This window comes from Erythrolamprus reginae, chromosome 11 (genome assembly GCF_031021105.1).
Source record: "Erythrolamprus reginae isolate rEryReg1 chromosome 11, rEryReg1.hap1, whole genome shotgun sequence".
In the NCBI taxonomy this organism is placed as follows: Eukaryota; Metazoa; Chordata; class Lepidosauria; order Squamata; family Dipsadidae; genus Erythrolamprus; species Erythrolamprus reginae.
The window spans coordinates 32,178,367-32,194,331 of NC_091960.1; the positions used below are offsets into that span (position 1 = coordinate 32,178,367).

The following is a 15,965-nucleotide window of genomic DNA, read 5'->3' on the forward strand; positions in this document are numbered from 1 at the left end:
GTCTCTGGTGTGCACCCAGTGAGACTGTGCTTCTGCATATGCGCAGGGAACAAAATATTGCACACGCACATGAGATTTGGGTGGTTTTTTTGCTTCTATGCATGCGCGGAAGCAAAAAAAATCGCTGAAATCTCACATGCACATGTCCCCCGTGAGATTTTGCTTCCTGCGCATGTGCAGAATGTGGTTGTGACGCACACACACAAAATGTGTTTGTGACACACGCCAGAGACTCAAAGCTGCATGCGCAGTGCACCGATAGCTGTGGTAGTGACCTGTTATGTATTAAATAAGACAGTGTTTCGCAATCTTGGCAACTTGAAGATATCTGGACTTCAACTCCCAGAGTCCCCCAGCCAGCGAATGCTGGCTGGGGAATTCTGGGAGTTGAAGTCCAGATATCTTCAAGCTGCCAAGGTTGGAAAACACTGCAATAAGAGACCAGGCGTGTTGTAACCAAAGTCTTGTTTATTTTAGACTTGGCTGTAACCTTCCTAACTGTCAACTGTCAAACTGGACCAGCCAGCTGACCACTGGGCACACATCCACGCAAGAACCCGGAAGTTCAGTTTTTCCGGAGCACGGCCCTTGGTGCTGAAAAAGTTCACCATCACTGCTCTAGCTTCACCCAGGTCATCTCCACCAACAATTTGTATCCCTTTGCCCTAAATGCCAACCACCAGCTTGCCTCCAAGAGTGGCCTCCAAGGACCTCGCAGAGCCTTCCAAACATTGGCCACCTACCTGCAATTTCCCCCGTCATGAAGACCAAGCAGATGGCGGAGGCAAGATAAAGTTTCCGCCGAGCTCTCTTTTGCTCAGTGTTGTGGCCATTGCTGGAGGCCCAGCTGGAATGACAGTGGAGGTTTCCTTTGAGGTCCAGCTCGAGAGAAGAGAGGCCAGGTACGAAGCCAACCACTGAACCATGGAAGTCCTTTTCTGAGACTCCTAAATAGGACCTGCATTGGAAAGAATACAATTTTAAGAAGAGAGTCTCTCCACTCCCACGGTATAAATGGATACACCTGCTGGGATGTCCACCGGCAGGTCAACCGTTTAAGACCCAAGCATCACATGATGGGACGAGCTTCCCATTCTTGCTCCAGTTCCTGCCAACCTAGCAGTTCAAAAACATGCAAATAGTTAGGACTCTGTTGGTAAATGTTGGGTTGACAATATATTGGCTGCAGGTGCTGCATGCTGCCACAAGAGGGAGCTAGGGTTTATAGCTTATTTCTCTGAATCACCCTCTCTGTTTCTCTTTTTCTGGCTATTCACTGCTAATGGCTACTCATTGTTAGGTTTGCTCTGCAATCTCTCTGTACTGTAGTTATGTGTATCAGCTAAAATGTGTTTAGACTTGATATCTTTGTTTTCTAATTATGACAAAGACAACTGGTAAGAAAGACTTGGTAATACAGTGGTACCTCTACTTAAGAACTTAATTTGTTCCGTGACCAGGTTCTTAAGTAGAAAAGTTTGTAAGTAGAAGCCATTTTTCCCATAGGAATCAATGTAAAAGCAAATAATGTATGCAAAACCATTAGGAATGAAATAAAAGCTCAAAATTTGGGTTGGAGGAAGAGGAGGAAGAAGAGGAGGACGACAGTCGCTGCCCAGAGCGAAGGAAGCGTTTCTTTTCTCTGGGCACTGGCAGAGGTTTATTCCCTCTCCAAGCGGCCAGAGAAAGGAAAATGCTTTGTTCGCTCTGGGCTGCCAAATCCTCCTTAAGCGTCACTGAAAGGCTCCTCTGACAGCCCAGAAAAGCCCAGGATGGCCGGGATTAAAGGGGAAATGGAATGAAACTGGCCGGGCCTTCGTGCCGCTCTCAAATTTCCTGGGCAATTTTTCTGGGCTCGGGTTTTTAAGTTGAAAATGGTTCCTAAGAAGAGGCAAAAAATATATTGAACACCCGGTTCTTATCTAGACAAGTTCTTAAGTGGAGGTGTTCCTAGGTAGAAGTATCACTGTATCTGGATTGTTATTCTGATATATTATATGCATGACTTAGACTGTTTATAGGACTATGTTATTTCTCAAAATAACCTTTAATTCAAGTTAGTATATCTGTGTGTGGCTGAGTAGTTATTCACAACTAATCTCAATCTAAAAATTTCTGTGTGCACAACCTTGGTAAACAAGGATTACTCTGCTCACAAATGCAAGCAGATAAACCACTTCTGTGGGAATGGTCACAGCATTCCATGCACTTCAGCATAAAATCATGCTGCCTGAAACATCTTAATAATAATAATTTATTGGATTTGTATGCCGCCCCTCTCCGCAGATTCGGGGCGGCTAACAACAATAATAAACACGACATGTACAATCCAATAATAAAAAACAACTAAAAACCCCTATTATAAAACCAAACATACACACAAACATACCATGCATAACTTGTAATGGCCTAGGGGGAAGGAATATCTCAACTCCCCCATGGCTGGCGGTATAAATGAGTCTTGAGTAATTTGCGAAAGACAAGGAGGGTGGGGGCCGTTCTAATCTCAGGGGGGAGTTGGTTCCAGAGGGCCGGGGCTGCCACAGAGAAGGCTCTTCCCCTGGGGCCCGCCAAACGACATTGTTTAGTCGACGGGACCCGGGGAAGGCCAACTCTGTGGGACTTTATCGGTCGCTGGGATTCGTGCGGTAGCAGGCGGTTCCGGAGGTAATCTGGTCCAATGCCATGTAGGGCTTTAAAGGTCATGACCAACACTTTGAATTGTGACCCGAAACTGATCAGCAGCCAATGCAAGCCACGGAGTGTTGAAGAAACGTGGGCGAATCTTGGAAGCCCCACGATGGCTCTTGCGGCTGCCTTCTGCACAATCTGAAGTTTCCGAACACTTTTCAAAGGTAGCCCCATGTAGAGAGCATTGCAGTAATCGAACCTCGAGGTGATGAGGGCATGAGTGACTATGAGCAAAGGCTCCCTGTCCAAATAGGTCCAAACTGGTGCACCAGGCAATGCTGGATCTCTCTGCTAAAAGACAGATGTGGACCCGCCACTAGACTCAGACACAACTGAACAAGGGAAGCCTTTACCTTTACATATTTACATGTTTTGCCCACTAGCTTCTCTTACTTAATTGTACCCACATTAAGTGTCCTATTGTCAGGCCCAAACCGAGAGAAGAGACAGTGAGATCCAACTGAATTCAATCCTTTATTTGCTTATACTGTAAATGGAATCATGCCAAACTTCTGAAACTGCTTTGGCAATCTCACACTGCTTACCAGAGCTTACAAAACTTTCGCCAGACCCATCCTCAAATACAGCTCATCTGTTTGGAACCCATATCGCATCTCAGATATTAACACCCTTGAAAATGTCCAGAGATACTTCACCAGAAGAGCCCTTCACTCCTCCACTCAAAATAGAATACCCTACGAGATTAGACTTTCAATCCTGGGCCTAGAAAGCTTAAAACTAAGACGCCTTAAATATGATCTAAGCATTGTCCACAAGATCATATGCTGCAACGTCCTGCCTGTCGGTGACTACTTCAGCTTCAACCACAACAACACAAGAGTGATCTCGTTTGCTGTGTTGTATTGACATAATGATAATGATAATAATGATGATGATAATAATAATAATAATAATAATAGTTTATTAGATTTGTATGCCGCCCCTCTCCGAAGAGACTCGGGGCGGCTCACAACAAACAATGTGGTACAAATCCAATAATTAAAAACTAAATTTAAGAAACTCCTTAAAACCCACCTGTGTCGTCAGGCATGGGGGAACTGAGATATTCTTTCCCCCTAGGCTTCTACAATTTATGTATGGTATGTTTGTATGTATGATTGGTTTTTAAAAATAAGGGTTTTTAGCTGTTTTAGTATTGGATTGTCGCATGTTGTTTTTACCACTGTTGTTACAAATCCAATAAATAAATAAATAAATAAATAAATAAATAAATAAATAAATAAATAAACCCGTTATCATTAAAAACAATCAACGCTACCCAATCATAACGACACATAAATCTTACTAGCCAAAGGGGATATAACAATTTCCCCATGCCTGACGACATAGATAGGACTTAAGAGTCTTGCGGAAGGTGAGGAGGGTGGGGGCAGTTCGAATCTCCGTAGGGAGTTGATTCCAGAGGGTTGGGGCCAACACAGAGAAGGCTCTTCCCTTGGGTCCCGCCAAACAACATTGTTTAGTCGACGGGAATCCTGGCCGCTGGGATTCGTGTGGCAGAAGGCGGTCCCGTAGGTATTCTGGTCCGATGCATGTGCACACAAACCACCCTCCCTGCAGGGTTTTGTTCATTGCTCTACTAGCTCAGAATTTTTCTTTCCAACGCTAACCAGGTGCTAACGATGTTCCCAGCTCTTACCTGCTTGCAAGCTCTTTCATTGTTACTCTCTCCAAATAAGGTTTTTTTAAAGCCCTAACCAGGGGATAAAATAATGTGCTGAAACTGACCAGACTAAGGACACTAGCGGTAAGCGGATTCTTTTCCCTATTTTCCTCCCTAAAAACTAAGATGCGTCTTATACTCCAGTGTGTCTTATACTCCGAAAAATATGGTACGCAGTGCAAAGGGTTTGCCACAATTGTTATATAATATAACTATGGTGGAGAAGACACGTGTTTGCGATGAATCCCCAGTGCTGTTGCAAAGAATTTCTTTCTTTCTTTTATTGGATTTGTATGCCGTCCCTCTCCGAGGACTCAGAGCCGTTTACAACATATAAAAGAAACAATGATACACAATATTTTAATTAAACTAAATAAGCTAATCCAAAAACCCCAATTTAATTAAAATCAATCATACCCATTCCAGCCACAATCACGTGGGACATATATCCATTCTAATATAAAATACAGGAAATAGTATAAGAGCAGGCTAGATGGACCATGAGGTCTTTTTCTGCCGTCATTCTATGGACATTCATGGACCAGGGGGCTAACATCTAATCGCCCCAAGTCTGTCTATCTATCTATCTATCTATCTATCTATCTATCTATCTATCTATCTATCTATCTATCTATCTATCTATCTATCTATCATCTATCTATCTATCTATCTATCTATCTATCTAATCTATCTTTCTATCTATCTATCTATCTATCTATCTATCTATCTATCTATCTATATCTAATCTATCTATCTATCTATCTATCTATCTATCTATCTATCTATCTATCTATCTATCTATCTATCTATCTCTAATCTAATCTATCTATCTATCTATCTATCTATCTATCTATCTATCTATCTATCTATCTCTAATCTATCTATCTATCTATCTATCTATCTATCTATCTCTAATCTAATCTATCTATCTATCTATCTATCTATCTATCTATCTATCTATCTATCTATCTATCTATCTAATCTATCTATCTATGGGGTTTTTAGTGTTTTTTAAATTATTAGATTTATTCTTACATTGTCTTTATTATTGTTGTGAGCCGCCCCGAGTCTACGGAGAGGGGCGGCATACAAATCTAATAAATAATAATAATAAATATAATCTATCTAATCTATCTATCTATCTATCTATCTATCTATCTATCTATCTATCTATCTATCTATCTATCTATCTATCTATTTGATTTTTATGCTGCCCTTCTCCTTAGACTCAGGGCGGCTTACAACATGTTAGCAATAGCACTTTTTAACAGAGCCAGGCTATTGCCCCCACAATCCGGGTCCTCATTTGACCCACCTCGGAAGGATGGAAGGCTGAGTCAACCTTGAGCCGGTGATAAGATTTGAACTGCTGACCTGCAGATCTACAGTCAGCTTCAGTGGCCTGCAGTACAGCACTCTACCTGCTGCGCCACCCCAGCTCATTCATCCCTAAGCAGCCACTGAAGATGGGTAGTGTCGGAACGGACAGGATACCTAGTATTTTTTGGCAGAATATCTTTCCCCCCTAATCTCTGTATAAAAGGAACATCTGAGAAGCATATGACCCAGAGTCTCCACCTCTCCTGAGCCGCAGGGATAGAGTCTTTTCATCAATGCTATCCTTTTATACTTGCCGTACAGGACAGCCAATGGAAGCGCATGGCACCGTGCGTGTGAAAATGTTTTTGGGTGGTTTGCTGATTTGCCTTGATCCATGACGAACAGAATTTGTCTTGGAGAATTAATGGAACAAGACCTTGTGGAAAGAAGGTCAGCAATTTAAGGATGCTATACAGATTCTTGCTTCGACTTTTGTCAATCCTGTCTCTAGGCACATCTGGAGAATTGATCTAATGAATTCGGATCGAACTATTTCTTTTATTTGTATATTGAAACAAATGCAAAAACATAAAACGAAAAGAAAACATATCAAAACAAAAACATTAAAACACAATACAATTAACCCCACTATACATTACAAACTTACAGAAGGTGGTTATGTAGCCAGCCGTTATTTTTGTAATTTACATTTCAGACAATCCGAAAAGAAGAAAATACATCTATCTATGCTTCTCTGTCCCACAGCAATAGCAGCAAATAGTTACGTTGAATTTGTTAATCACAATATGTCAGTTATTTCAGTATAAGTTTATTTGTTTCTATTATCTCATCTGATTTTTAGCCACTTATAAAGGTTATCCCATATGGTAAAGAAGTCTCTCTCTTGTTTGTTTTGTAATTCATATGTAAGTCTAGACATTTTGGCACAGACCATTAATTTATTTATTATCATGTTACCTGATGGGAGATTATTGTCCTTCAGAGAGGGTCCGCAACTTGGGCAGCTTACATCCACAGCTTACATTAGAGAAACATCTTTCAGCTGTGGCGAGGGGGGCGTTTGCCCAGGTTCGCCTGGTGCACCAGTTGCGGCCCTATTTGGACCGGGAGTCACTGCTCACAGTCACTCATGCCCTCATCACCTTGAGGCTCGACTACTGTAATGTTCTCTACATGGGGCTACCTTTGAAAAGTGTTCGGAAACTCCTGATCGTGCAGAATTCAGCTGCGAGAGTAATCATGGGCTTTCCCAAATATGCCCATGTTACACCAACACTCCGCAGTCTGCATTGGTTGCCGATCAGTTTCCGGTCACAATTCAAAGTGTTGGTTATGACCTATAAAGCCCTTCATGGCACCGGACCAGATTATCTCAGGGACCACCTTCTGCTGCACGAATCACAGCAACCAGTTAGGTCCCACAGAGTGGGTCTTCTCCGGGTCCTGTCAACTAAACAATGTTGTTTGGCGGGACCCAGGGGAAGAGCCTTCTCTGTGGCGGCCCCGGCCCTCTGGAACCAACTCCCCCCAGAGATTAGAATTGCCCCCACCCTCCTTGCCTTTCGTAAGCTTCTTAAAACCCACCTCTGCCGCCAAGCATGGGAGAACTGAGATACTCTTTCCCCCTAGGCCTTTACAATTTATGCATGGTATGTTTGTATGTATGTTTGGTTTTATAATAAGGGTTTTTTAGTTGTTTTAGTATTGGATTGTTACATGCTGTTTTTATTATTGTTGTTAGCATAAGTAAGTAAGTAAGTAAGTAAGTAAGTAAGTAAGTAAGTAAGTAAGTAAGTAAGTAAGAAAGAAAGAAAGAAAGAATGATAAAATAGTATTTCAGCTTGGTGTATTGACCTCTGATGATTCCTAATAAATAAGTCTCTGGTTTTACTTCTATATCACATCTTTAACCAGGTCTTAATTTTTATCCAATAATTTCGTGCCCATGGGCATGCCCACCATAAATGATAATATGTTCCATATTCTTTTTTACATTTCCAACGCAGGAGGTCTATGTTGGGATAAGGTTTTGCGAGTCTAGCGGGAGCGAAATGCCATCGGTAAAACATCTTATATGGATTTTCCTTATAAGGAACCGATCGTGTTAACGTATAATTTTCTTTCCACAATTTCTGCCAGTCGTCTAGATGTATTGAATAACCAAATTTTTTCATCCATACTGGATGAAAGCATACTGCCCTTAACTGTTTCTTCTAGATCGGTGATGGTGAACCTTTTTTCCCTTGGGTGCCGAAAGTGTGTGTGCTTATGCTATCGCGCATGCACGGGTGCCCACATCCATAATTCAATGCCTGGGGATGGGTGAAATGGCCTCGCGCCCCCGCCTCCCAAGGCCTTCTGGAGGCCTGAAACAGCCCATTTTCCAACCTCTGGTGGGCCCAGTAGGCCCATTTTTCACCCTCTCCAGGTTCCAGGGGTAAAAAATGCCTTCCTACGTCCCCCTAGAGACTCTCCGGAAGCCGAAAATGCCCTCCCAGAGTCTCCGGGAAAGCCAAAAATCAGCCGGCCAGCACACACATGCATGTTGGAGCTGAGCTAGGGCAACGGCTCGCGTGCCAGCAGATATGACTCTGCGTGCCACCTGTAGCACCCGTGCCATAGGTTTGCCATCACTGTTCTAGGTTTTCAACTGGATTGAACTATTTCTAATGGTGTAAAACAGTGTTTCCCTACCTTGGAAACTGGAAGATATTTGGACTTCAACTCCCAGAATTCCCCAGCCAGCAAATGCTATCATACACGAGTGAGTGCTCTTTATCATCTCCTATCTATCTATCTATCTATCTATCTATCTATCTATCTATCTATCTATCTATCTATCTATCTATCTATCTATCTATATCATCTATCTATCCATCCATCCATCTATCTTTCTATCAAAATCATCTATCTATCTATCTAATCTATCTATCCTTCCATCCATCCCTCTATCTATCTAAATCTATCTATCTATCTATCTATCTATCTATCTATCTATCTATCTATCTATCTATCTATCTATCTAAATCATCTCTATCTCTCTCTCTCTATCTAAATCATCTCTCTCTCTCTCTCTATCCATCTATCCATCTATCCATCTATCCATCTATCCATCTATCCATCTATCCATCTATCCATCTATCCATCTATCCATCTATCTATCTATCTATCTATCTATCTATCTATCTATCTTTCTATCTAAATCATCTCTCTCTCTCTCTCTCTCTATCTAAATCATCTCTCTCTCTCTCTCTATCCATCTATCCATCTATCTATCTATCTATCTATCTATCTATCTATCTATCTATCTATCTATCTATCTATCTTTTGTCTACACATCTACATTCTATCTATTTATATCCATTCATCCATCCTTCAGTCCATTACCTATCTACCTATCTACCTATCTACAGAGATAGATAGATAGACTCCAATGTCTTACCTGGAGCTGGGGGAGGGTAAAATAGCCCTCCCCCATCCCCCTGGAGGCGCCCTGGAAGCCAAAAGCGCCCTCCCTGAGCCTCTGAGTGAGCCAAAAATCAGGTGGCTGGCAAACACATGTAGGTTGGAGTTGAACTAGGGCAACAGCTCACGTGCCAACAGATATGGTTTCCCATGCCATCTGTGGCATCTGTGCCATAGGTTCGCCATCACAGGCTTACATCCTGTCACGGTACCTTTAACATCATTAAACAAAACATCTGCCTATCCCTTAGGAAAGACTGTGCAACCGTCCATTATAAAGATAGTACCAATAGTAATATGTACCTTAGGTGCAACCTGAAAACATCTGGAGCACTGCTTGGAACACTACTGGCATTGTCGAAAGCACGATTGGTCAATTGCAAAAGGTAGCTTTACTTGGCTGAGCTTACATCCTGGAACAATGCACTTATTTATTTATTTATTGGATTTGTATGCAACCCCTCTCCGGAGACTCGGGGCGGCTAACAGCAATAATAAAACAATGTACAATAATAATCCAATAAATACTAAAAATGATTAAAAACCCATTAATATAAAAAACCAAACATACATACAGAGATACCACACATGAAATTGTAAAGGCCTAGGGGGAAAGGGTATCTCAATTCCCCCATGCCTGGCGGCAGAGGTGGGTTTTAAGTAGCTTACAAAAGGCAAGGAGGGTGGGGGCTATTCTAATCTCTGGGGGGAGTTGGTTCCACAGGGGTGGGGCTGCCACATAGAAGGCTCTTCCCCTGGGTCCCGCAAGCGGCATTGTTTAGTTGACGGCACCCGGAGAAGACCCACTCTGTGGGACCTAACTGGTCGCTGGGATTCGTGCAGCAGAAGGTGGTCCCTGAGATAATCTGGTCCGGTGCCATGAAGGGCTTTATAGGTCATAACCAACACTTTGAATTGTGACCGGAAACTGATCGGCAACCAGTGCAGACTGCGAAGTGTTGGAGTAACATGGGCATATTTGGGGAAGCCCATGATTGCTCTTGCAGCTGCATTCTGCACGATCTGAAGTTTCCGAACACTTTTCAAAGGTAGCCCCATGTAGAGAGCGTTACAGTAGTCGAGCCTCGAGGTGATGAGGGCAGGAGTGACTGTGAGCAGTGACTCCCGGTCCAAATAGGCCGCGAACTGGTGCACCTAACACCGTCAAACACAACATCTGCCTATCCCAGGTCCAAGGGAAGGACTCGGTAGGTGGATTAAAAATGCCAAATACAATCTAAACATCGGGCAGTGTTGCAAACGGTAATTAAGAATAGACCAGAGAGACTGAGGCCAAAATGAAGAAGAGAGCAAAGAGAGAAGATTCTCTAGCACAAGGGTAGCCACCACCCACTGTAAACATCGTTCCGAATGAACTTAAAAAACCTCCAAGTTGTTTGCAAGAGATCATGACTTTCTCACGGGCACATCTGGCAGGAATCTGGTGTCATCTTTTTTCTTTTCATTTCTTTTTGAGACTAGGCTGGGCTTGTGGCACCCTTGCTCTTAGCGGATACAAAGCAAGCGGAAATTCAACAGGTGAAGCCCTCCCAAATACAGTGGTACCGCTACTTAAGAACTTAATTCGATTACTGCAATGCTCTCTACATGGGGCCTTTGTTCCCTCTAAGGCTTAGAGTCTAAGCTGAGCAGTGAGCAATCGCTCACTTAAAAATCATCATCAACTCAAGAGTTTTTCAAACCTTCCCAGAAGCCGAGAGGGAAAGAGTGAGAGGGAAGGAGAGAGAGAGGAAGAGAGGAAGAGAGGAAGAGAGGAAGAGAGAGAAACAGATAGAAAAAAGAGAGGAAGGAAAAGAGAAAGAAAATCAAAATCTAGTTTGAAACTAGCTCAACTATTTAAGTGGCATTTTGATATTGATAGAGTTGCCCTATTATGAGCTCACTGTTATAGACACACAGTACAGTATTTTATTTTGAAATTCTCTGAGGCAAAACAGGGTGGGTTTTTAATTTATTTGTTTGTTTGTTTGTTTATTTATTTAATATTTCTGTGCCGCCCAGTCCCGAAGGGACTGCCGCTCAGACACTATACTTTTCCGCCCCCCCCCCCAAAAAAAAATTAGAGGGAACACTGCATGGGGCTACCCTTGAAAAGTGTTCGGAAACTTCAGATCGTGCAGAATGCGGCCGCGAGAGCCATCGTGGGGCTCCCTAGATTCGCCCACGTTTCTGCAACACTCCTTGGCCTACATTGGCTGCTGATCAGTTTCCGGTCACAATTCAAAGTCTTGGTCATGACCTTTAAAGCTCTACATGGCAGTGGACTAGAATAGCTCCGGAACCGCCTTCTACCGCACGAATCCCAGCAGCCGATAAGGTCCCACAGAGTTGGCCTTCTCCGGGTCCCGTCGACCAAACAATGTCGTTTGGCAGGCCCCAGGGTAAGAGCCTTCTCTGTGGTGGCCCCGGCCCTCTGGAATCAACTCCCCCCAGAGATTAGAACAGCCCCCACCCTCCTTGTCTTTCGCAAATTACTTAAGACCCACCTATATCGCCAGGCATGGGGGAACTAAGACATCCTCCCCCAGGCTTTTATATTTTATGTTTGGTATGTATGTGCTGTATGGTTTTAATTGCTGGGGGTTTATATATGTTTTTTAATATTGGATTTGTTTTACTGCTATATTGTTTTATTATTGCTGTGAGCCGCCCCGAGTCTTCAGAGAGGGGCGGCATACAAGTCCAATAAATTATTATTATTATTATTATTAATTATTATTAATTCGTTCTGTGACCAGGTTCTTAAGGAGAAAAGTTTGTAAGTAGAAGCAATATTTCCCATAGGAATCAGTGTAAAAGCAAATAATGCGTGCAAACCCATTAGGAAAGAAAAAAAACCTCGGAATTTGGATGGGAGGAGGAGGAGGAGGAAGAAGAGGAGGAGGGCAGTCGCTGCCAAAGGAAGAAGGTGAGGGGAATAAAAAAAATCCAAAACTTTAAAGGCTTAAAAAAAAAAGAGGGAGTCTGAGGCAGCAAGGAGGAGAACACGCCTCCCGTACTCCCGGCGCGAGGCTGCCTCCCATACACTGCGCCAGAGAGAAACCCAGGTGGGCAACAAGGGGAGCGCCACCGAAAGGCTCCTCTGGAAGCCCAGAAAAGCCCAAGATGGCCGGGATTAAAGGGGGAATGGCAGGAAACTGGCCGGGCCTTGGTGCCGCTCTCAAATTTCCTGGGAAATTTTTCCGGGCTCGGGTTCTTAAGTAGAAAATGGTTCTTAAGAAGAGGCAAAAAAATCTTGAACACCTGGTTCTTATCTAGAAAAGTTCTTAAGTAGAGGCGTTCTTAAGTAGAGGTACCGCTGTAGTTGCTACGCACCCGTTCCTGAATGAACAACGGGGGTGGCAATAAGAGAGAAAGCAGCCCTTTTATTTTTTGCCAACACTGATACTGATACTTTTTTTGTAAGGAACATAAGGAGGAGATATTTGAACACTATTATGAGAACATAAAGTTGAAATGGAACAACTCCAAACATTGGGGACTCCTTATTCCAAACTCTGCTACTTAAAAAAAAAATCAGCATTGGCTAATAATACTAATACTGTACTAATAATACTTATGCTAACAATACTAAAAGTAATAATACTACTAATAATAATACTAATAATACTAAAAGTAATACTGAAACTAATATTAATAATACTAATACTAAAAGCAATGATACTAATATTAATAATACAGTGTTCCCTCAATTTTCGCGGGGGATGCGTTTCGAGACCGCCCGTGAAAGTTGAATTTCCGCGAAGTAGAGATGCGGAAGTAAATACACTATTTTTGGCTATGAACAAGCCTAAATTACAATCTAAACCCCTAAATTACAATTTTCCATTCCCTTAGCAACCATTTAGATTATTACTCACCATGTTTATTTATTAAAGTGTATTTAAAAAATATTTATTAAAGGCAGATGAAAGTTTGGCGATGACTTTTGATGTCATTGGGCGGGAAAACCCGTGGTATAGGGGGGGAAACCGCGAAGTATTTTTTAATTAATATTTTTGAAAAACCGCGGTATAGACTTTTCGCAAAGTTCGAACCCGCAAAAATCGAGGGAACACTGTACTAATAAAACTAAAAGTAATAATATTAAAAGTAATACTGATACTAATAATAATACTAATGATACTAAAAGTAATGATACTAATATTAATACTAATAATACTAAAAGTAATGATACTAATACTAATAATGTGATTGAGAATCCTTTGATTCATGTGATTGGAGGCATGGGGAGGCGGAGAACAGGAGCCTTCCTAAGAAAATAAGAAGTCAGCTAAAGATGGAGATCCCTCCGGGCATTTGCCCATCCACCTGAGCAGCCGAGCCTTCCTTCGGATCAACTGGAGAATTTACTTCCGAGGAAGCCTGGCCTTATGGGAGGCCGCTTTGTGAGGCTCGGCCCCGAGATGGAACCATGGGTAGGGGTAGGGTGGCGGAATTGGAAATCCGGGCAGAGGCGATTGGAAGGGAAAGAAGGCAAGGAAAGGGGGGAAACGAAAAGAAAAAAGAAGGAAAGGAAAGAAGGGAAGGAAAAAAGGAAAGGAATGAAGGAAAGGAAAACAGAAGAAAGGAAAGGGAGGAAAGGAAAGGTGGAAAGGAAAGGAAAAAAGAAGGAAAGGAAAGGAGGAAAGGCAAGGGAAAAAAATAAACAAGGGAAGGACTCACATGCTTTGCGCCCCGTTGAGCAGGTGGCTCTTTTCCACCCCGCCGCGCTTGCAATCCATCCTCCGTTCAACAGGTGCGTCCTTCCCGGGCCGCGGCTCTTCTCCCTTCTCCCGAAAGGCACGCGTGGCCCGCAGCTCCGCCGCCACCGCCTCTTATCACGGCTGGGCGAGCATCAGCCCGGGTGAAAAAAAAACGTCGCGGATTCGTGCGCAAAAGGCCCGCGAGGTGCTGGAGAGGAGAGCGCGCCCGCTGCGCTCCGCCCGCAAAAGTTTGCCAAAGTTTGAGCGAGCACGCCCCTCGCTGCCCCCGACCTTCGGCCCCGCCGCACCCTGGGAGAGGCAGCCTCAAGGAGACCCGGCCGCAGGTCCCCCCCCGCCCCAGACCCCCAAAGACAGAAAGGAAAGCCTCGGTTCTTCTGGACGCAGCTGCAAGTCAGCCGCTCCGTCTCGGGTGCCGGTAGAGACAGAGGTGGCGCGGCTAGTTGCGCCCACCTGGGCACAGGCAGCTGGGCGATGGGAGACCAGGTTGCCGGGCCATGGGGATCTGCAATCTTGGGAGAAACCAGTTAAACCCTAGTTTAAGTAAAACCGTGTTTTGGGTAACGTGGGAAGCGGTTTCAGTTGGGCACCGTCCAGCTGCGAGTTGGACAATCCTGGCGGCGCGATTTCTGATGGTTTTGAGCCGAAAGACCCTCCTAAAAAACTACAACGGGGCTCCTACTCCCCCTCCGAAAGCCGCTGCCACCAACGCGACGGACTCCGAATTATCCTTTTTTTTTTTTTTTTGCACACGCGTCTGTTTAAAAAACAAAATAAAATTGCGCAAAGGCGAACTCTTTGGCGAGGCATCTTCGCCTCCCCCGCCCTTCCGTCCCGCTGAAGTCACCCGGGGGATCTGTTTACTTCCACGTCTGTCTCGGGGCTTTTGCAATCCCAGCGTTGTGGTTTGCGTGACGTGGGTCTGATAAAACGCATTACAGTAGTCCCATCTGATAAAACGCAGGAGTCCAATCCTGCCGGCGCCCTGGTTGGTTTCAGGAAATGGTGGTGGATAGAGAAATGAAGAGAAATTTTTTACCTAAGTGGTATCATACACTTGCACAACTTTTATTTATTTATTTTGTCCAATACACAATACATATTGAAGAGAATAGACATGTAGTATTATATAATAATAATAATATAATAATAATTTATTAGATTTGTATGCCGCCCCTCTCCGAAGACTCGGGGCGGCTCACAACAAGCGATAAAACAATATTGTACAGGCATAATATATAAAGAAAAGGATAGAAGAAAAGATATAAAAATAGGGGAGAAGATATATGAAAGGAAGAAAAGATATATGATATATGAGATAAGGAGAGACAATTGGACAGGAGACTAAAGGCACAGTAGTGCACTTATGTATTTATTGGAATATTAAGGGTGCCTGTTGGCATGGAGACCAGGAGAGGGGTATTCGTGCACATGTTTTGGGAGTGTTTGGTAGTGCAAAAATTCTGGAAAGAGGTGCAAGAGGATATTAATAGGATGCTAAACATAAAATGGGTGATTACAAAGGAGATGGTAGAATTAGTAATAAGGAGTGATATGAGTGAATTCAGAGAAAATTAAAGAAGCAGCTAAAGAAAGTGACCAAGTTGTAATAGTTTTAGTTGGAAGATTGCAACAAAATGGACAATAAAATATTGGTACCGGTACATGGTGGAACACATTCAGTTTGAAATTATGGATACAAAGATGAATATGATTAATGAAAATAAAGTGAAAGAACTGATGGGTAGAGGGTTAGAGGTTACATGGTTAGTAGAATTTGAGATCAAGGTATAAAGAATAAATTGGAATCATGCTATAACTTGTAAATGTGATAATGTTCTTGGTTTAAAATAATATTAAAAAGTACATCCTCATTTTGGTGGAGAGATCAGAATGAATGATGTTGAATGGTCTTTTATGTAGTGTGTGTCTGTTATTAAAAAGTTAGTAAAATTTGTGTTTTTTTTTACAAAAAGGAAATGGTGGTGAATCAAACCCTACGACTCAAAATCAAGGACGTTTTGGGGCTGACAATCTGTAGTTCCTTCCTTGTGTAAGAG

General features: G+C 42.9%; 1 protein-coding gene across 1 annotated transcript in view; it reads right to left on the reverse strand.

Annotated features, from left to right (window-relative positions):
• The window catches only part of SLC30A2 (solute carrier family 30 member 2), a 38,299-nt gene extending 24,295 nt beyond the window's left edge, over nucleotides 1–14,004 (reverse strand). Inside the window, exons 1-2 of the mRNA XM_070764927.1 lie at nucleotides 13,868–14,004; nucleotides 744–958 (exon numbers count right to left, since the gene is read on the reverse strand). Of these exons, the coding sequence (XP_070621028.1) occupies nucleotides 744–958; nucleotides 13,868–13,926 (274 nt within the window). The 5' untranslated portion in view covers nucleotides 13,927–14,004. The remainder of the gene's footprint in view (nucleotides 1–743; nucleotides 959–13,867) is intronic.
• Nucleotides 14,005–15,965: the final 1,961 nt, after the last annotated feature.